Genomic DNA, 22,654 nt, shown 5'->3' with positions numbered 1-22,654 from the left:
ATTGACCTTAGTCCTCTTATTTGTACTCTTAATTTCTAAATGAGTTAAATTACGGTATATTCACCACTAACTATCGCTGTATATTACTTGGTTAATCCTAATCAGTTCACGGTTGTATGATGAATACTGTCATACATAACATGTCTGAAGGATATTGTCCCCGAAAGTGTATCAGCTTACTCCCAAACACTGCTGGAATGAAAACGGACAGTGATGTCTGATCCTTGCCCATAATGACCCAATCACTCCCTCTCGTTGCCATGGTAAGCCACTGCCATGACCACCTAACAAATTAAACAAGCAGGTGGCAGATGGTGCTTGTGGGAAAGCAGAATGGACTTCCCTCAACCAGACGATGCTGAGGGCTGCTCAATAATAGGATATTTCCAGGACTTTTCACAACCCCAATATTATTCCTTTGAAATACCCTTTACACCATGGAATGTGGAATAGATGGCACTTCGGGCTGTAAAGCACATTTCAAAAGTGTGTTTAGTTGATGGTCCTAGGTAGTCTACACTGTACATACCTTCAGCAGATTTCACAGGTGTAGGCTTTTATAAGACATAATGAGAAATACCTACACACTGTTTCAAAGCTTCCCAGTGTTTCATGCAGCAATGTCACTTCTTTGTAAAGGTCAGACAGACTCTGTGTTGCTTATACAAATCCATATAGCTGAGCTGAAGGAGAACCTTCAACACTTTGTGAAGGAGACCAACTCCCAGCGGCCAGACTTCATCAAACTGGTCCGTCATGACAAGCAGGAGGGACTGATCCGCTCCCGTGTCAGTGGGTGGAGGGCCGCCAGCGCACCCGTCGTGGCCCTGTTCGATGCCCACGTGGAGTTCAACATTGGATGGTAAGGGACTGGGATGCCATATGTGTATGTGCCCATCTGTCCAACAGCTAAAAACCTTGTGTGCCCATTTATGATATTTGATGCAAGTGCGGTAGAATTGATATGTGCTGCATTTTCTCAGTCATTACCTAAGAGATTTTACCTAAAAGAGCTAGTTTGGTAGATGAGGTAGAGGGTTTTCAGTCAGAATAATATGTGACTGCCCTCAGCTCTTAAAGGCATTAGGGCTCAAAGGGTTGACGTGCTGCTGACTGGAGTTGAGATATGAGATGTGTTGTCTATGGCAACCGAGTGTATCAGGGCTTCCTGTTGTCTGACAGAGTTGATGTGCCTGTTAATCATTCTCTCCACAGCTTGACAGGCCAAACGACGCACATATCTCTGAAGAGCCTGGGCTCAATTCAAAATAACCCCACTTATTCCTGAAGTGCTTTGGCACAGATCTCAGAACACACAGGTCTCCTCACTTCTCAGAGCTACCAGATTTAATGTCTTCGACCAATAAAGTAATTTGCCTCAATGCGATGACAGTGCTTGAAAAGCAGAGTACATGAGGCTCTCGGCTTGTCTTTTATGCACAGAAACATGTTGATATAATTACAGGTTGGCTGTTCATATTAACATTGATCTGAGGCCTTTTGTACAAAAAACAACTTTGATGCTATTTGTGTGTCTGCTGAGGATCCTTTTCCAAATGTAATTACACAGATATGCAAGCCTTGTGGAGATCTAACATGGTTATTTTTAATGATTGATTGAATAATGTCTGTCATTTTAAATGATAGAGGGCGACTGACTGCTATATTTAGCACCTCTGCCACTGTACATTACAATCATCAGGAGCTGTGGACATGTTGTCTAGTGCCAGTCGACAACAGATTTTCTGTCTATCTTGACGTGTTTTATCTATTCTAAAATTGAAAACTCAAACTCCCACGAACAAGACTTCAAGTTACCTTTTAGTGAGGAGAACTACATTGAGTGTCCAAAACATTAAGGACACCTTCCTAATATTGAGTTACATCCCCCTCTTTTGCCCTTAGAACAGCCTCAGTTCGTCAAGGCATGGAATCTACAAGGTGTCGAAAGCATTCCACAGGGATGCTGGCCCATGTTGACTCCAATGCTTCCCAAAGTTGTGGCAAGTTGGCAGGATGTCCTTTGGGTGGAGGACCATTCTTGATACACACGGGAAATCAAATCAAATCAAATCAAATTTATTTATATAGCCCTTCGTACATCAGCTGATATCTCAAAGTGCTGTACAGAAGCCCAGCCTAAAACCCCAAACAGCAAACAATGCAGGTGTAAAAGCACGGTGGCTAGGAAAAACTCCCTAGAAAGGCCAAAACCTAGGAAGAAACCTAGAGAGGAACCGGGCTATGTGGGGTGGCCAATCCTCTTCTGGCTGTGCCGGGTAGAGATTATAACAGAACATGACCAAGATGTTCAAATGTTCATAAATGACCAGCATGGTCAAATAATAATAAGGCAGAACAGTTGAAACTGGAGCAGCAGCACAGTCAGGTGGACTGGGGACAGCAATGAGCCATCATGTCAGGTAGTCCTGGGGCACGGTCCTAGGGCTCAGGTCCTCCAAAAGAGAGAAAGAAAGAGAGAATTAAGAGAGAGCATATGTGGGGTGGCCAGTCCTCTTCTGGCTGTGCCGGGTGGAGATTATAACAGAACGTGGCCAAGATGTTCAAATGTTCATAAATGACCAGCATGGTTGAATAATAGTAAGGCAGAACAGTTGAAACTGGAGCAGGAGCATGGCCAGGTGGACTGGGGACAGCAAGGAGTCCTCATGTCAGGTAGTCCTGGGACATGGTCCTAGGGCCCAGGCCAGTTGAAACTGGAGCAGCAGCATGGCCAGGTGGACTGGGGACAGCAAGGAGTCATCATGTCAGGTAGTCCTGGGGCATGGTCCTAGGGCTCAGGTCCTCCGAGAGAGAGAAAGAAAGAGAGAAGGAGAGAATTAGAGAACGCACACTTAGATTTACACAGGACACCGAATAGGACAGGAGAAGTACTCCAGATAAACAAACTGACCCTAGCCCCCCGACACATAAACTACTGCAGCATAAATACTGGAGGCTGAGACAGGAGGGGTCAGGAGACACTGTGGCCCCATCCGAGGACACCCCCGGACAGGGCCAAACAGGAAGGATATAACCCCACCCACTTTGCCAAAGCACAGCCCCCACACCACTAGAGGGAAATCTTCAACCACCAACTTACCATCCTGAGACAAGGCCGAGTATAGCCCACAAAGATCTCCGACACGGTACAACCCAAGGGGGGGGGGGGAGGAAACCCAGACAGGCCGACCACAACAGTGAATCAACCCACCCAGGTGACGCACCCCCCCCCAGGGACGGCACGAGAGAGCCCCAGCAAGCCAGTGACTCAGCCCCCGTAACAGGAAACTGCTGTATAAATGTGTTAAGATGTGTATTTCCTTGACTGTGGCTTTGACTCTGAGCTCCAGTGTTCCTCTGTGGAGATGGGAGAACCTTGCAGAAGGCCAACCATCTCTGCAGCACTCTACCAGTCAGGCCTTTATGGTAGAGTGGCCAGACAGAAGCCACTCCTCAGTAAAAGGCACATGACAGCCCACTTGGGAGTTTGCCAAAAGGCACCCAAAGGACTTTCAGACCATGAGAAAGAAGATTCTCTGGTTTGATGAAAACAAGATTGAACACTTTGGCCTGAATGCCAAGTGTCACATCTAGAGGAAACCTGGCACCATCCCAACAGTGAAACATGGTGGTGGCAGCTGTGGTGATGTTTTTTAGCGGCAGGGACTGGGAGATTTGTCAGGATCTTGGGAAAGATGAACGGAGCAAAGTACAGAGATCCTTATTTTATTTTTTATTTTTTTACTCACTTTTTCTCCCCAATTTCTTGGTATCCAATTGGTAGTTAGTCTTGTCCCATCGCTGCAACTCCCTTACGGACTCGAGAGGCGAAGGTCAAGAGCCGTGCCTCCTCTGAAACACAACACAGCCAAGCCACACTGCTTCTTGACACAATGCCCGCGTAACCCGGAAGCCAGCCGCACCAATGTGTCGGAGGAAACGCTGTACACCTGGCGACCTTGTCAGTGTGCATTGCGCACGCCTGCAACAGGAGTTGCTAGTGCGCGATGGGACAAGAACATCCCTGCTGCCAAACCCTCCCCTATCCCGGATGACGCTGGGCCAATTGTGTGCCACTCCGTGGTTCTCCCTGTCATGTTTTGTCTTATATCATCTTGTCATTTTGCTTTTCCTTCTGTTCGTTTCCCCCTGCTGGTCTTATTAGGTTCGTTCCCTTTTTCTATCCCTCTCTCTCCCCCTCCCTCTCTCTCCTCTCTCTATCGTTCCGTTCCTGCTCCCAGCTGTTCCTATTCCCTAATCATCATTTAGTCTTCCCACACCTGTTCCTTATCTTTTCCCTGATTAGAGTCCCTATTTCTTCCCTTGTTTTCCGTTCCTGTCCTGTCGGATCCTTATCTATTGTTCACCGTGCTGTGTCTATGTATTGCCCTGTCGTGTCGTGTTTCCCTCAGATGCTGCGTGGTGAGCAGGTGTCTGAGTCTGCTACGTTCAAGTGCCTTCCCGAGGCAACCTGCAGTTCTTGATCAAGTCTCCTGTCTGTTCTCGTCATTACGAGTAGTATTATGCCTTTTGTTTGTTAAGTAACTTTTCTGGATTAAATACTCTGTTTTCGCCAAGTCGCTGTTGGGTCCTCATTCACCTGCATAACAGAAGGATCCGACCAAGAATGGACCCAGCGACTATGGATTCTCTCTACTCTACTCTCGAGTTCCAGGGAGCGATGCTCGGCAGACACGAGCAGGAATTGTCTGCTGCTCGGCATGCCGTGGAGACCCTGGCCGCTCAGGTCTCCGACCTCTCAGGACAGTATCAGAGTCTTCGTCTCGTGTCACCAGCTACTTCCGGTTCTTCCGAGCCTCCGGAACCTAGGGTTAATAACCCACCATGTTATTCTGGGCAGCCCACTGAATGCCGCTCCTTTCTCACCCAGTGTGATATCGTGTTCTCTCTCCAACCCAACACATACTCAAGAGAGAGCTCGGATTGCCTACGTCATATCACTCCTTACTGGTCGGGCTCGGCAGTGGGGCACAGCTATCTGGGAGGCAAGCGCTGAGTGTACTAACAATTATCTGAACTTTAAAGAGGAGATGATAAGGGTTTTTGATCGCTCAGTTTTTGGGAAAGAAGCTTCCTGGTCCCTGTCTTCCCTATGTCAAGGTAATCGATCCATAACGGATTACTCTATAGAGTTTCGCACTCTTGCTGCCTCCAGTAACTGGAACGAGCAGGCGTTGCTCGCTCGTTTTCTGGAGGGACTCCACGCTAAGGTTAAGGATGAGATTCTCTCTCGGGAGGTTCCATCCAGCGTGGATTCTTTGATTGAACTCGCTATTCGCATTGAACGACGGGTAGATCTTCGTCACCGAGCTCATAGAAGAGAGCTCGCGTTAACTGTGTCTCCCCTCTCTCCGACACTACCGTCTTTCCCCACTGACTCAGGTGTTGAGCCCATGCAGCTGGGGGTATTCGCATCTCGACTAAGGAGAGGGAACGGAGAATCACCAACCGCCTCTGTCTCTATTGCGGTTCCGCTGGTCATTTTGTCATTTCATGTCCAGTTAAAGGCCAGAGCTCATCAGTAAGCGGAGGGCGACTGATAAGCGCTACTAGACGGTCCTCTCCGTCAAGTACATGTACTACTTTACCGGTCCATCTACGCTGGACCGGATCGGCAGCTTCCTGCAGTGCATTAATAGACTCTGGGGCAGAGGGCTGTTTTATGGACGAAGCCTGGGCGCGGGAACATGACATTCCTCTCAGACAGTTAGGGAGCCCACGGTCATGTTTGCCTTGGATGGTAGTCCTCTCCCCAGTATATTATGTGAAACACTACCTTTAACCCTCACTGTATCTGGTAACCATAGTGAGACCATTTCTTTTTTGATTTTTTGTTCACCTTTTACACCTGTTGTTTTGGGTCATCCCTGGCTAGTGTGTCATAATCCTTCTTTTGATTGGTCTAGTAATTCTATCCTTTCCTGGAACGTTTCTTGTCATGTGAAGTGTTTAATGTCTGCTATTTCTCCTGTTTGTTCTGTCCCCTCTTCTCAGGAGGAACCTGGTGATTTGACAGGAGTGCCGGAGGAGTATCATGGTCTGCGCACGGTCTTCAGTCGGTCCAGAACCAACTCCCTTCCTCCTCACCGGTCATATGATTGTTGTCCTGTTCTCTTCAAGAAGCGTTTTGCATCCGCTCCTATCCTTGTTGCACCTGACGTCACTAAACCGTTTATTGTTGAGGTTGACGCGTCGGGGTGGGCGTGGGAGCCATTCTGTCCCAGCGCTCCGATACTGACGATGGGGTCCACCCTTGTGCGTATTTTTCTCATCGCCTGTCACCGTCGGAACGTAACTATGATGTGGCTAACCGCGAACTGCTCGCCATCCGTTTAGCCCTAGGCAAATGGCGACAGTGGTTGGGGGGCGACCGTTCCTTTTGTCGTTTGGACTGACCAAAAGAACCTTGAGTACATCCGTTCTGCCAAACGACTGAATGCGCGTCATGCTCGTTGGGCGTTGTTTTTCGCTCGTTTCGAATTCGTTATTTCTTATTGCCCGGGTACTAAGAACACCAAGCCTCATGCTTTATCCCCTCTCTTTAGTTCTTCTGTGGCTTCTACCGATCCCGAGGGGATCCTTCCTGTTGGGCGTGTTGTCGGGTTGACTGTCTGGGGAATTGACAGACAGGTTAAGCAAGCACTCACGCACACTGCGTCGCCGCGCGCTTGTCCTAGTAACCTTCTTTTCGTTCCTGTTTCTACTCGTCTGGCTGTTCTTCAGTGGGCTCACTCTGCCAAGTTAGCTGGCCATCCCGGCGTTCGGGGTACGCTTGCTTCTATTCGCCAGCGGTTTTGGTGGCCTACTCAGGAGCGTGACACGCGCCGTTTCGTGGCTGCGTGTTCAGACTGCGCGCAGAAGAAGTCTGGTAAAAAAAATTCTGCTTCTGCTCCTGGTCTTGCTGGGTCTGTCTGTTCCCTGCCATCGCATCTCTCCTGTTCTTGTTCCTGCCCTTGCTGTGTCTCAGTCTGTCCCTAGTTCTCATTTTTTTTTTAGAGTAGTACCCTAGTTTCCCTTTTTATCGTTTTTCGTTACGGTCCTGAGGAGAGGAGTTGGGTTCTTTCTCGGGACGTGCTGGACCGTTTGATCTATGATTTCCTCCGTTGCCGCCAGTGTTCCTCCTCGAGAGCGCCAGGAGGCGCTCGGTGAGTGGGGGGGTACTGTCATGTTTTGTCTTATATCATCTTGTCATTTTGCTTTTCCTTCTGTTCGTTTCCCCCTGCTGGTCTTATTAGGTTCGTTCCCTTTTTCTATCCCTCTCTCTCCCCCTCCCTCTCTCTCCTCTCTCTATTGTTCCGTTCCTGCTCCCAGCTGTTCCTATTCCCCTAATCATCATTTAGTCTTCCCACACCTGTTCCTTATCTTTTCCCCTGATTAGAGTCCCCATTTCTTCCCTTGTTTTCCGTTCCTGTCCTGTCGGATCCTTATCTATTGTTCACCGTGCTGTGTCTATGTATTGCCCTGTCGTGTCGTGTTTCCCTCAGATGCTGCGTGGTGAGCAGGTGTCTGAGTCTGCTACGTTCAAGTGCCTTCCCGAGGCAACCTGCAGTTCTTGATCAAGTCTCCTGTCTGTTCTCGTCATTACGAGTAGTATTATGCCTTTTGTTTGTTAAGTAACTTTTCTGGATTAAATACTCTGTTTTCGCCAAGTCGCTGTTGGGTCCTCATTCACCTGCATAACACTCCCGGTCGCGGCTGGCTGCGATAGAGCCTGGACTCGAACCAAGATCTTTAGTGGCACAGCTAGCACTGCGATGCAGTTCCTTAGACCACTGTGCCACTCAGGAGGCCCACAGAGAGATCCTTGATGAAATCTTACTCCAGATTGCTCAGGTCCTCAGACTGGGGTGAAGGTTCACCTTCCAAAAGGACAACAATCCTAAGCACACAGCCAAGACAACGCAGGAGTGGCTTCGGAAACAAGTCTCTGAATGTCCTTGAGTAGCCCAGCCAGAGCCCGGACTTGAACCCGATCGCACATCTCTGGAGATACCTAAAAATAGCTGTGCAGTAACGCTCCCCATCCAACGTGAAAGAGCTTGAGAGGATCTGCAGAGAATAATGGTTGAAACTCCCCAAATACAGGTGTGCCAAGCTTGTAGCGTCATACCCAAGAAGACCCAAGGCTGTAATCGCTGCCAAAGGTGCTTCAACAAAGTACTGAGTAAAGGGTCTGAATACATATGTAAATGTAATATTTCCTTTTTTTTATACATTTGCTAAAATTTATAAACCTGTTTTTGCTTTGTCATGTATTGTATGTAGATTGGGTCTAAATACTTTCCAAATGCACTGTACATGGTAATACGCTTTGTCCAACCTAATTTGTTTCACCCACCAAATCAACACATCTCATATTCTGTGTGTGGCGTGGAATACTGTAACCTATAGCCATAGGACAAGAACTCATAAGGAGCCATTAACAATCAGTGGGCGGGATGAAAGTCCCACATTCCCACTGTTTCCCCCCATCTTTCCTGTGATGTCTCAATTCAACGGCTCAGACACAAGAGGCATGTGGCAGGGTCTACAGTCAATCACGGACTACAAGAAGAAAACCAGCCCAGTCACGGACCAGGATGTCTTGCTCCCAGGCAGACTAAATAACTTTTTTGCCCGCTTTGAGGACAATACAGTGCCACTGACACGGCCTGCAACGAAAACATGCGGACTCTCCTTCACTGCAGCCGAGGTGAGTAAGACATTTAAACGTGTTAACCCTCGCAAGGCTGCAGGCCCAGACGGCATCCCCAGCCGCGCCCTCAGAGCATGCGCAGACCAGCTGGCCGGTGTGTTTACGGACATATTCAATCAATCCCTATACCAGTTTGCTGTTCCCACATGCTTCAAGAGGGCCACCATTGTTTCTGTTCCCAAGAAAGCTAAGGTAACTGAGCTAAACGACTACCGCCCCGTAGCACTCACTTCCGTCATCATGAAGTGCTTTGAGAGACTAGTCAAGGACCATATCACCTCCACCCTACCTGACACCCTAGACCCACTCCAATTTGCTTACCGCCCAAATAGGTCCACAGACGATGCAATCTCAACCACACTACACACTGCCCTAACCCATCTGGACAAGAGGAATACCTATGTGAGAATGCTGTTCATCGACTACAGCTCGGCATTCAAAACCATAGTACCCTCCAAGCTCGTCATCAAGCTTGAGACCCTGGGTCTCGACCCCGCCCTGTGCAACTGGGGACTGGACTTCCTGACGGGCCGCCCCCAGGTGGTGAGGGTAGGCAACAACATCCCCACACCGCTGATCCTCAACACTGGGGCCCCACAAGGGTGCGTTCTGAGCCCTCTCCTGTACTCCCTGTTCACCCACGACTGCGTGGCCACGCACGCCTCCAACTCAATCATCAAGTTTGCGGACGACACAACAGTGGTAGGCTTGATTACCAACAACGACGAGACGGCCTACAGGGAGGAGGTGAGGGCCCTCAGAGTGTGGTGTCAGGAAAATAACCTCACACTCAACGTCAACAAAACTAAGGAGATGATTGTGGACTTCAGGAAACAGCAGAGGGAACACCCCCCTATCCACATCGATGGAACAGTAGTGGAGAGGGTAGCAAGTTTTTTTAAAGTTCCTCGGCATACACATCACAGACAAACTGAATTGGTCCACTCACACAGACAGCATCGTGAAGAAGGCGCAGCAGCGCCTCTTCAACCTCAGGAGGCTGAAGAAATTCAGCTTGTCACCAAAAGCACTCACAAACTTCTACAGATGCACAATCGAGAGCATCCTGGCGGGCTGTATCACCGCCTGGTATGGCAACTGCTCCGCCCACAACCGTAAGGCTCTCCATAGGGTAGTGAGGTCTGCACAACGCATCACCGGGGGCAAACTACCTGCCCTCCAGGACACCTACACCACCCGATGTTACAGGAAGGCCATAAAGATCATCAAGGACAACAACCACATTTAACATTTACATTTAAGTCATTTAGCAGACGCTCTTATCCAGAGCGACTTACAAATTGGTGCATTCACCTTATGACATCCAGTAGAACAGTCACTTTACAATAGTGCATCTAAATCTTAAAGGGGGGGGGGTGAGAAGGATTACTTATCCTATCCTAGGTATTCCTTAAAGAGGTGGGGTTTCAGGTGTCTCCGGAAGGTGGTGATTGACTCCGCTGTCCTGGCGTCGTGAGGGAGTTTGTTCCACCATTGGGGGGCCAGAGCAGCGAACAGTTTTGACTGGGCTGAGCGGGAACTGTACTTCCTCAGTGGTAGGGAGGCGAGCAGGCCAGAGGTGGATGAACGCAGTGCCCTTGTTTGGGTGTAGGGCCTGATCAGAGCCTGGAGGTACTGAGGTGCCGTTCCCCTCACAGCTCCGTAGGCAAGCACCATGGTCTTGTAGCGGATGCGAGCTTCAACTGGAAGCCAGTGGAGAGAGCGGAGGAGCGGGGTGACGTGAGAGAACTTGGGAAGGTTGAACACCAGACGGGCTGCGGCGTTCTGGATGAGTTGTAGGGTTTAATGGCACAGGCAGGGAGCCCAGCCAACAGCGAGTTGCAGTAATCCAGACGGGAGATGACAAGTGCCTGGATTAGGACCTGCGCCGCTTCCTGTGTGAGGCAGGGTCGTACTCTGCGGATGTTGTAGAGCATGAACCTACAGGAACGGGCCACCGCCTTGATGTTAGTTGAGAACAACAGGGTGTTGTCCAGGATCACGCCAAGGTTCTTAGCGCTCTGGGAGGAGGACACAATGGAGTTGTCAACCGTGATGGCGAGATCATGGAACGGGCAGTCCTTCCCCGGGAGGAAGAGCAGCTCCGTCTTGCCGAGGTTCAGCTTGAGGTGGTGATCCGTCATCCACACTGATATGTCTGCCAGACATGCAGAGATGCGATTCGCCACCTGGTCATCAACCACCCGAGCCACTGCCTGTTTACCCCGCTATTATCAAGAAGGCGAGGTCAGTACAGGTGCATCAAAGCTGGGACCGAGAGACTGAAAAACAGCTTCTACCTCAAGGCCATCAGACTGTTAAACAGCCACCACTAACATTGAGTGGCTGCTGCCAACACACTGACACTGACACTGACTCAACTCCAGCCACTTAAATAATGGGAATGGATGGGAAATGATGTAAAATATATCACTAGCCACTTTAAACAATGCTACCTAATATAATGTTACATAACCTACATTATTCATCTCATATGCATACGTATATACTGTACTTTATATCATCTATTGCATCCTTATGTAATACATGTATCACTAGCCACTTTAACTATGCCACTTTGTTTACATACTCATCTCATATGTATATACTGTACTCGATCCCATTACTGTATCTTGCCTATGCTGCTCTGTACCATCACTCATTCATATATCTTTATGTACATATTCTTTATCCCCTTACACTGTGTATAAGACAGTAGTTTTGGAATTGTTAATTAGATTACTTGTTGGTTATTACTGCATTGTCAGAACTAGAAGCACAAGCATTTCGCTACACTCTCATTAACATCTGCTAACCATGTGTATGTGACAAATAAAATTTGATTTGATGTTAGGGAAGTGATGAAAAATGTATGGTGAAAGGTGTTGTCCCTCATATCGGTTTCATTGGAAAAAGACACAATGTATCTCAAAGCTTCAGAACGTCCCACCATGCCTTGTCTTCCCAACAGGGCCGAGCCCATCCTGCTCAGGATCAAGGAGGACAGAACGCGCATCATCTCACCGTCGTTTGACAACATCAAGTATGACACGTTTGAGATCGAGGAGTATCCACTGTCTGCTCAGGGCTTTGACTGGGAGCTGTGGTGTCGCTACTTGAATCCGCCCAAAACCTGGTGGACCCAGCACAACACCACTGCCCCTATCAGGTTGCTGTCAGCTAAGACTTTAACACTCAACTGTTGTCTTCTGCTATTTCACTGGCACTGTTTCTGTTGGCATTGAGAAACCCACATGTTGTTTAGTATTTGATTTTAATAACAGAACAATGTCAGAACTATGTGTGTGAACCTGTTGCATCAGTTTGATGTAGATGAAAGCTCTTTGTTTCTGGACAGCCATTACAGAAAATCATGCTTATTCTTTACAGAAAAAAAGGAATAGGCAAACAACCTTGTAGGGTTATTATTGAAAACAAATGTTTATCATGAAATCAAATGTGCATAATCTTCAGCTGAGCACTTAGTGTTACAAATAAATGAGCAAGTACTAGGAAGTAGTTCACAGAACTAAAGCGCATAAATGACGGTTTCTCTCTCTTTTGCCATCTTTGTACCAGGAGCCCAGCTCTAATTGGCTGTTTTGTGGTGGACAGGAAGTACTTTGAGAAGATTGGTCTATTGGATGAGGGAATGGAGGTCTATGGTGGAGAGAATGTGGAGCTTGGCATCAGGGTGAGTGGAGTCCAAATTATAATCAGCTCAATAATATGTTTAAATAGAGCCAAATCCTAACTTGAGATCGGTCCTCCATTGACATCGATGAGTAATTTACACAAGTCCGTTACGTACATGCCCAGATTTCAAGTTAGGATTTGAGGACTCTTAAACTCATTAGTGTGTGTAATAATCCACTGCTGCACTACTGTATGTTGCTGGCAGACACATCCAGTCAGCTCAGCACTCCTCCAGATGGGCCATTGGAGGAGCTGCAATGTGTCAGGAACCCCCACCTTCCCCCATGGTGTGCTGAAACTCGACCAGCTCAGCGACCTGCACACTTACATATAGCCATTGATCTGAAAGTATATAAAAAATACACTTCGACGAACCCTAATTACTATGGGACATACATGCACACTGCACATAGAATAGATACGGGCTTGCAAGCTCAAACCTGGCAATTTGATTGGTTCTCATGCGGACACTCGCAATGGCTGCCTGGTAGTGTGATACAACAATTTCCATTGTTCTTTGGAATGTTCTATTACTGATTCTGGATTGCCATGGTAATGTAGAATGTTTATTCCAGTGGAGGCTGGTGGGAGGAGATTTAGGAGGATGGGCTCATTGTACTGGCTGGAACGGTATCAAACACATCACATATATGGAAACCCCGTTTGACTCTGTTCCATTCATTCCATTCCAGACATTACAATGAGCCTGTCCTCCTATAGCTCCTTCCACTGATTTGTTTAAATGATGCAAACTGAAGGGGCTCATGCAAAGAAATGTAGTTTTTCTAATGTCAGTTGAGTTGACTCAACAAATCACAGCACAGATTGAATGGTACACTTCCTGCTTTTACTTCCTGGCATGGGCACCCTCAATGGCTGCCAGTCCACCCATTATTCCATCATTGACTTGAATGGGGAATCCTGTTATATTCATTCTATTTCTATAGTGGGTCCTGTGTGGATGTTTGTGCATCCTTTCCCTTTGCAGCTTTGTGGTCCTGCAGTATCAGGAGGGAAGGGAACAGCCAACTTTTTGGTAGGCGTAAATCCCGTCCTTCACTCTGAAGACCGAGTGTTATAATAATTGATCAGAGCAGCTGTGTTTCCAGCTGTCACTCCCTAGACTGCATCTTACAGTAGCTTCTCTAAATGGCTAACTTCATCCTTCTGAAGGGAGAAATGTTCTCTCTAGCAACTGTATTGCTTTATGTATTACATTATGGATCTGGCAAGTGGAGGTTGATGTTTATTGGGATGGGTCTGGTCCTGGAGGCAGAACTGAGCGATTTTAGATGGGCCAGTTCTAAATTCTAAATGGTCTGTATTGTAAAAATGTATGTAAACAAAAAATTGCTTTTTGGTCTGTAATTTAAGGCTAGGATTAGGCATTCGGTTTAGCAGTGTGGTTAGGTTTAAAATCACATTTTATGACTTTGTGGTTGTGCCAGCTAGTGACCATTCTGCAGAGCTGCCTCCAGAACAAGATTCATGACAAAAAACTCTAACCTGCTGGCTAAATGGGAAATTTTTATTGTGTGGAAATATGGAAAAAGTGCCAGGACTGTCCATACACTACATGGTCAAAGGTATGTGGATATCCCTTCAAATTAGTGGATTAGGCTGACCGGCGTATAAAATCGAGCACAGCCATGCAATCTCCAGACAAACATTGGCAATAGAATGGCCCGTACTGAAGAGCTCAGTGACTTTCAACCTGGCACCGTCATAGGATGCCACCTTTCCAACATATTAGTCCATCATATATCTGCCCTGGTCAAATGTAAGTGCTGTTATTGTGACGTGGAAACGTCTAAGAGCAGCAATGTCTCAGCTGCGAAGTGGTAGACCGTTATGGTCTATGATAGACGCTCACAGAATGGGACCACCGAGTGCTGAAAATCATCTGTCCTCGGTTATAACACACTAACATTCCAAACTGCCTCTGGAACAGAGCACCTGAGTGGAGTTGAGCCGTTGGAAATCCCACTCATCGGTCATCGCTCCATGTGCTTTCATACTGTGCCGCTAAAAACTGCTCCGTGCTCATATGAAAAACAACTGCCGCTCCAAATAAGCTCCATTCATTCAAATCACAATTTAACCAACACCCATCTATTTTTGTGACTACCTGGACCTACCAATTGTTTTTAAAGTTTTGAAACCAAACCATATGAATTTGAATGAAAAGTATTTGAATAAACATGAAAAGGTGAATGTAAGAAGCGAACATAATTTCAAATAGGCTACATGACATATAAAACAGCATATAAAAAGTCTAAATAGGTCAGGAGCCAGACAGGAAGCCTAATAAGGAACAAAAATGAATTATTTAGGTGATATTATTTGAAGAATATAGCCTAAAAAGAAATGCATTGTGAAGCATTTGTGAGTGCGTCACAATAGACTAGTAGGGACATAAAGCGCTCAGCATTTAAACAACATTTAGTTGTATTCAATCTTTATAGTCTGTAAATTGCGCATGTAGGCTGTGACTTACTTAGAATTAAATGCACATTAAACAAATAATTACTTAGAATAAATCTTTAGAAACACGAGTCTGGCCAGTCTGTCTTCAAGTTCATGTGATGGTGCCTGGAGAACAGGCCAGAAGTGGAGAATATCCTCTCCACACTTGCAAAGCCACTGGGGATGATAAACACCCTTTTGGCCACTCTCTTGCCAGTTAAAAAAAAAAATGCTCTTTGAATGTAGGAATATGCCAGGCCTATATGGCCAAAATCAATTATGGCCCATTGTATAGATAATTGCACGAAAATGAACGAAACGTTTAAGAGATCAGATTTTTTGTTTATAATACTTTGCTACAATGACACACTTAGTTAATGACCCACCTCGTTCCTTTCTTTTAGCATGTACACGTAGCATGCTTTTGGGATACGATTATTTTCAGATTCCACAATAATTCTTTAGTTGTGGACAACACACTCCCTCTCTTGCTCTTGGACCTCATCTTTGTAAGTCACCTTGATTTAGCACCTGTGTGTTTAATCAGTTTCTTTATGAAAATATTTAGCTAACTCTGACAGTAGCTAAATTAGGGGGCTATAGCAGCACACAGGTATACTACAAATGCATGCTGAGGCAGGCATGCCCTGAGCTTGTGAAGTGAATGCTACTGTAGAGAATTTGGAGCAGGCAAGAAGGCCGACGCTCCAGCCTTTGTGAATCTCGCTCCAGTCAAATTGGACACGCTCCTTGCTCCGCTCCAGATCCGTTATGCTCACACATTCTGCTCTCGAAGTAATGTCAGCACAAGAACTGTTCGTCGGGAGTTTCATGAAATGGGTTTCCATGGCCGAGCAGCCACCCGCAACCTAGGATCACTATGCACAATGCCAAGTGTCAGCTGGAGTGGTGTAAAGCTTGCCACCATTGGACTCTGGAGCAGTAGAAATGCGTTCTCTGGAGTAATGAATCACGCTTCACAGACTAATCTAGGTTTGAAGGATGTCAGGAGAACTCTACCTGCCCGAATGCGTAGTGCCAACTAAAGTTTGGTGGAGGAGAAATAATGGTCTGGGGCTGTTTTTCATGTTTCGGACTACAGCATACAATGACTTTGTAGACAATTCTGTGCTTCGAACTTTGTGGCAACAGTTTGGGGAAGGCCCTTTCATGTTTCAGCATGACAATTCCCCCGTGTACAAAGTAAGGTCCATACAGAATTGGTTTGTTGAGATTGGTGTGGAAGAACTTGACTGGCCTGCACAGAGCCCTGACATCAACCCCATCGAGCACCTTTAGGATGAATTGGAACGCCGACTGCGAGCCTAATCGCCCGACATCAGTGGCCGACCTAACTAATGCTATTGTGGCTGAATGAAGGCAAGTCCCCGCAGCAATGTTCCAACATATTGTGGAAAGCCTTCCCAGAAGAGTGGAGGCTGTTTATAGTAGCAAAGGGGGACCAACTCCATATTAATGCCCATGATTACGGAATGAGATGTTCGACGAGCAGGTGTCCACATACTTTTAGCCAAGTAGTGTATAACCCTATTGAGACCAGATGTTGGTATAAAGATCCATTGAATCTGTGGAGAATCACGATTACCAGGGTGCTGGAGTTTATTTTCAGTACAGTACAGGAACAGCATAGCCTGTCTTAACAGGCTCTGTGTGCGAGTGCATACGTAATCCCCTCTATCTTTGCAGATAACAGAAACTCAAGTCATGGATAATCAGTGTTGTCAATGTAAATGAGGAATTTTGTTAACGGAATCCAGAATTACACTTCTTTCCACAGGGCATAACATCTCCCGTAGTGAATAGTTTGATTTAGGCCTGCCAAAACAAGGGGAATCATCAGTAATGGGATTTGTGTGTTTTTCTATCAATGCTTCCTCCCTGGTACCCCATAAACACATGTTATGCTTTAATAAAGACTTTATTTATAGGTCTTTATTATGTCTGTTTTCCCACTGTATATTTACTGCAGATTTTTTTCCAATTAGATTACTTTAGAATCTTATCTCAGCAGGCAGTCATTTTCTGATTAAATCGCGGTTAGCTAACTTTTCCTTTGAGTTCCTGACCAAGTTGTGTGTTTAGTTTATGACCATGAACAGGTGGGTGAAACAATTCAGCACTCATAATAACTGATATTTCTAGTCCTGGACACTTCCTTATACCTTCCACAGCCATGTACAGCCAGGTGTAATGTTGTCTGGCGATACAGTCTCCAGTCCAAAACAGTAGGCACATGCTCCGTATAATCCCCATGAGAAGGATTTTCCTCTGAGAGAAAGTAAAGGAAGAGCTCTTGGGGCTCTACCCAGCAGGAGAATATTGGAGGATGAAAGAAGATTCTTGCACACACCATCTCTCACTCTCTTTGATTTTCTCTCTCTCATACACACAGGCTACATTATATGCTAAATAATAGCTCCTCATAACCCTTCACAGTAAGTTCCTTTACAAAATATGGTGATTCGTAAAAGATGTTTGGAGACGTGGTAGCTCTACAGTAGTCCAAAAGTTTGTGTGAGATGTGGCAGACCGTCTTTATATGACCGATAATTTACTGACGCTGACTTCTTTACATCTAACCCTGTGTTCACTACTGAACTCTGTACACTTCCAAGGCTATACTCAACTTCCTACCTCTTTTGAAATATGTTATTTGGACTCTGTATGTAACTCCAGGTATGGCAATGTGGGGGCAGTGTGGAGGTTTTGCCCTGTTCTCGGATAGCGCATATCGAGCGTGCTCACAAGCCCTACACTCAAGACCTGACTGCTCATGTGCGGCGGAATGCACTTAGGGTGGCCGAGGTGTGGATGGACGAATACAAGAACCATGTTTACATGGCCTGGAACGTTCCCCTACAGGTAAAGACTGCAGCCTCCTTAGAGTGGGTCATTATCCAACCCTCCTGACTATGTGACCTGAGCAGAAAATAATCCAGGCCCTAGTCAATTCAGTCTAAACTTGGATTCAATAAATGTTTTATTTAATGATAGGTTATGACATGTGGGTATCCATCACAGGAGACTCGTGAGGGGAGGCTGGCTCATGATAATGGCTGGAATGGAGTGAATAGAATGCTATCAAACACCTGTTTGATACTGTTCCATTTACTCTGTTCCAGTCCTTACTATGAACCACCCAATTAAGGTGCCACCAACCACCTGTGGTATCCATGTGTTGGTGTATCTATTTCTAGAACTCAGGGATTGACATAGGGGACCTCTCGGAGAGGAAGGCTTTGAGAAACAGACTGCTGTGTAAATCATTCAGCTGGTTCTTGGCCAACATCTACTCTGAGATGAGAACCTACAGTGACACAGTTGCCTATGGAGTGGTGAGTATGTTATGATATCTGTACATCTCAGCCTTTGTTTCTTTTCCAAAATAGCACAAGATGGCTGTACCATACATGTGCAGCGTATCACCTCGTATGACAATGTCACTTATCATAGAAAGTCATGCTATATTGTGCTGATAATGTGAGGTAAGAACGTGCATGAGTCATTTCATGAAAAGAGTGCCTTTTGTGTCCCTTTGATATTTTAAGTAGACATTGTGGACCAATACTGAATTTTAAAGCCTGTTATATTAAGTGCCCTTTTTAGTATAGACCACATGGAGAATTCAATCAATCAGATTTTTTATTTTTATGAAATGGCTTACTGAAGTGCCGAAATTCAGCAACCCTGTGTCACTTCTAGGAAGATTTCAACCCACTTAACCCCAAAATGTCTCCAAGTTTCACCATCATTGTAAAGCCCTAGTTATTTTGTTCCTTTGACAGTCATTACTGGAGATTATTATTTATTTAATGTGATTAGTTCTTATTCTACGTCTGACCCTCATTTTAAGGTCAACCCTGTTACTAGAACTGAACTCTCTTTTTAATATGGTGAAACTTCCTTTTTAAATACCTTTTTCGAAAGAAACATTGAATATCGAATAGTCAAATCATATTGTAGAAGGAAGTAAGGTGGTTATACTCTTGGCCATATTCAAGTGTGTTTTGCGCTGGAAAGTCGAGCATATAACACGTCAACCCTGTATCCCATAGATAGACAGGCTAGAAATGTATTAGCAATTGAAAAAATGTTGTTCACTTGCATTCAATTGCCACTCCCTGTTCCACAAAACAAGCTTTCATTCCCCCTGTCTCGAGGGGATTTGTAGCTGATTTAAGATGAAATTGTCAACCTTGTTACAGTCTACCCTGTTACTTTATTTGTCACTTAATAGCCATGGAGAAACGTGTTTTTTTTCATGAAGTCGAACATGTCCTTTTCATGACAGAATGTTCAAATGAGGTGAAATCTAAAGTTTTTGGGACAAGTCTACACTTCTTAAAAGGCACCGAATTGGTGGAACGACCCACATACTGTTCGTGCTGAATCAGTCTTTTGAAATATCTTAGCAAGAACATTACTGTCATAGGAGTCCATTTCAAGCCACAGCTTGAGGACATACCTCCACTGAAGCAATGAAAGGTTGAAGGTCAGTTGTATTTAAACATGAGTAATAAAACGGTCCAAAAATAACTTGACGAACCCTCTAGTGCTTTGCTTGGTTGTTTGATGAGCACATCACAACTGTGTTAGAAATGTTTGATGTGTGATCATGACACTACTCAGCATGTGTGGGAGTCAAGCTGGGAATATGATTATGAAGGCATTGCTATCAAAACAACTTCTTGAAACACGTTTGAAGAATACATATTTGACCAATGATAGTTATCTTAAAGCTGAACTGAATAATAGTGCATTGAGAGTGATATTATCATAACAATAACATTTATTACACAATATCATATTAAACAGTGTGATTATTTATTTTTGTAGATGTCGCTCTAAAATGTGACTCAATTTGTTGTCAAACAGATTCCGCAGGACTAATGGTGTCCTTCTGTAGCTCAGTTGGTAGAGCATGGCGCTTGTAATGCCAGGGTAGTGGGTTCGATTCCCGGGACCACCCATACGTAGAATGTATGCACACATGACTGTAAGTCGCTTTGGATAAAAGCGTCTGCTAAATGGCATATATTATTATTATTATAATGGCATCCCATTTATTAAGTTGCAAAACATATTTCTTCCCTTGTTGATGTGAGGATAATGAAAAACAATTGTTTCAACTATTGTGTTCTCGTTATTTAGCCTAAAGTGCTTCAATTTGTCAAACTCTTCGTCACACAGACCAGTTGTGTGCTGTGTCATTCTATCATTAACAGACTAATTAACCGTTGTCGTTGGCCAGACAGAAGAAGGCACAGTTTAAGTGCTTTTACAAAACAGATTGTCTGTTATCGCATGGAGAGCGATAACTTCTGCATCCTTAATCCGTCTCCATCCCTGCCCCATGGTTATGTGGTTGGAACAGCCTTGATTTTCCTCCTCTGTCTCCTCCAGTTGAAGAATGCTCTGAGGAGTGACCTGTGTCTAGACCAGGGGCCTGACTCGGACAACATCCCCATCCTGTATGTCTGTCATGGGATGACGCCACAGGTGAGTGCTCTCTGACCCCTCCATCTGTAAGGTCACTACCAATTTTTTCCTGGTCCTAACGTATATGCCACAGCAATTACTGAATTACTAGGTCTTTCCCCCACTTAAAATAAGATCCTTGCCTAGTGCTTTTATACTACTTGTCCCTTTTTACTACTATGTAATGTGCTGGATTTTACAGCAAAAAATAACAATTTAGTTTGTCCGTCTACATATTCACATTGAATAATTTATAATTGCAACAAGACAGCCTAGTACTGCATCTCTGTTTTCAGAAGTCAATATAATCGATTGGTGCCTGAAATGTTAAACCTTTGGCTTCTCTCTGGGTCATACCCAGCTACTGGATCTCTCCAAACTGCTGCGTGAACATTTTTTTCTCTCACTGTCACAATAAATGTTCATTTTATCCCTGAGACATTTAGCTCATGTAAGAACATGTACTTATTATGCATAACTTTTTATATATTTTTGCTGAAACCCAAGATATGAGATTATCAATTGTTAAGCTGCTGGGTCCAAAATGCAGTTTAGTTCTAGACAGTAACCCTACAGGATTTACTGTGGAATACAAACTGAGAGAAGATAATGTATTACGTTGGGTATGCAGGCTGAAGCCAAGCCAAATAGCAGCACATGTCCTCTGCATCTGTACTACAATGGCGTGTGTAGGCCTATACAAACTCTATCAGAGCATTATCTGGATATGGAGGGGAATGGTGGTGAATGTCAGGGACCAGGAACTAATTAGATAGTGATGGCCTGTCTATTATTGAGGAGGTAGAAGGGTGTTTCTTGTGGGAACAGATGGGCTGCCAGGCCACCAGGAGATTCTCCCCTCTCAGCAGGGATCCTCATTTGTACATCTCCCAGTGTTCCTCATTAGAACTGGTGTTACCTAGGAGACCAGACCCTCTAGACTGTATAGAGATGAAGCTCCAATTGGCACTGAACGTGTGTTTGTGTGTATGTGGAGCAGTGGTGTAAAGTACTGACACCCAAAAGTACTTGTTACATTGGAATGCTCAGCAGGACAGGAAATGGTCCAATTCACGTACTTATCAAGAGAACACATGTTCATCCCTACTGCCTCTGATCTGGTGGACTCACTACACAAATGCATCATTTGTAAATGATGTCTGAGTGTTGGAGTCTGCCCCTGGCTATCTGTACATTTTAAAAACAAGAAAATGTACTCACTTTTACTTAAGTGTCTATACTTTAACTAAAGTATGGCAATTGGGTACTTTTTCCATCACTGGTGAGGATACTTTAGGGATCCATATTGCTTATCAAAGGATCTTATCAAAGAGCACTCTACAGGTTACTGCAGAGAGCGGAAGGGATACCTTAGTACAGGAAACACGTGTATTAAATTGGTTATTCTATCTTTACTGGTTTGCTCTATACTGTAGTACCAAAGGTGGTGTCATGCAGGTGAAAGAGGACCCAAAAGCGACTTGGCGAAAACAGAGTCTTTAATCCAGTAAAGTAAATACAATAAAAAAAAACACAACTTTCACTCGAAATGACGAGGACAAACTGGAGACTCGATCTTGAACAGCAGGTGAACAGCAGGTTGCCTCGGGAAGGCACTTGAACCAGACAGACTCAGACACCTGCTCACCACGCAGCATCTGAGGAAAACACGACACGACAGGGCGATACACAAACACAGCACGGTGAATACTAAACAAGGAACCGACAGGGCAGGTACGGGAAACAAGGAGTGAAATAGGGACTCTAATCAGGGAAAAGGATCGGGAACAGGTGTGGGAAGGCTAAATGATGATTAGGGGAATAGGAACAGCTGGGAGCAGGAACGGAACGATAGAGAGAAGAGAGAGCGAGAGAGTGAGAGAGGGAGGGGGAGAGAGAGGGATAGAAAGAGGGAAAGAACCTAATAAGACCAGCAGAGGGAAACGAATAGAATGGGGAGCACAGGGACAAGACATGATAATAAATGACAAAACATGACAGTACCCCCCCACTCACCGAGCGCCTCCTGGCGCACTCGAGGAGGAATCCTGGCGGCAACGGAGGAAATCATCAATGAGTGAACGGTCCAGCACGTCCCGAGACGGAACCCAACTCCTCTCCTCAGGACCGTAACCCTCCCAATCCACTAAGTATTGGTGACCCCGTCCCCGAGAACGCATGTCCATGATCTTATGTACCTTGTAAATAGGTGCGCTCTCGACAAGGACGGGAGGGGGAGGGAAGACGAACGGGGTGCGAAGAAAGGGCTTAACA

General features: G+C 45.5%; 1 protein-coding gene across 2 annotated transcripts in view; it reads left to right on the top strand.

Moving 5' to 3' along the window:
* LOC124034304 (polypeptide N-acetylgalactosaminyltransferase 18-like) overlaps window positions 1-22,654 on the top strand; it is an 87,626-nt gene that overhangs the window by 39,615 nt on the left and 25,357 nt on the right. Inside the window, exons 4-9 of one of the 2 annotated variants that reach the window (XM_046347314.1) lie at window positions 679-862; window positions 11,691-11,888; window positions 12,299-12,413; window positions 17,579-17,764; window positions 18,100-18,237; window positions 20,306-20,401. In XM_046347314.1, the coding sequence (XP_046203270.1) occupies window positions 679-862; window positions 11,691-11,888; window positions 12,299-12,413; window positions 17,579-17,764; window positions 18,100-18,237; window positions 20,306-20,401 (917 nt within the window). The remainder of the gene's footprint in view (window positions 1-678; window positions 863-11,690; window positions 11,889-12,298; window positions 12,414-17,578; window positions 17,765-18,099; window positions 18,238-20,305; window positions 20,402-22,654) is intronic. The other variant, XM_046347323.1, reaches the window with a different exon arrangement.

Source organism: Oncorhynchus gorbuscha, linkage group LG01 (assembly GCF_021184085.1).
Source record: "Oncorhynchus gorbuscha isolate QuinsamMale2020 ecotype Even-year linkage group LG01, OgorEven_v1.0, whole genome shotgun sequence".
In the NCBI taxonomy this organism is placed as follows: Eukaryota; Metazoa; Chordata; class Actinopteri; order Salmoniformes; family Salmonidae; genus Oncorhynchus; species Oncorhynchus gorbuscha.
The sequence above is the reverse complement of the archived record's forward strand: the minus strand, read 5'-3'. Positions and strand labels throughout refer to the sequence as shown.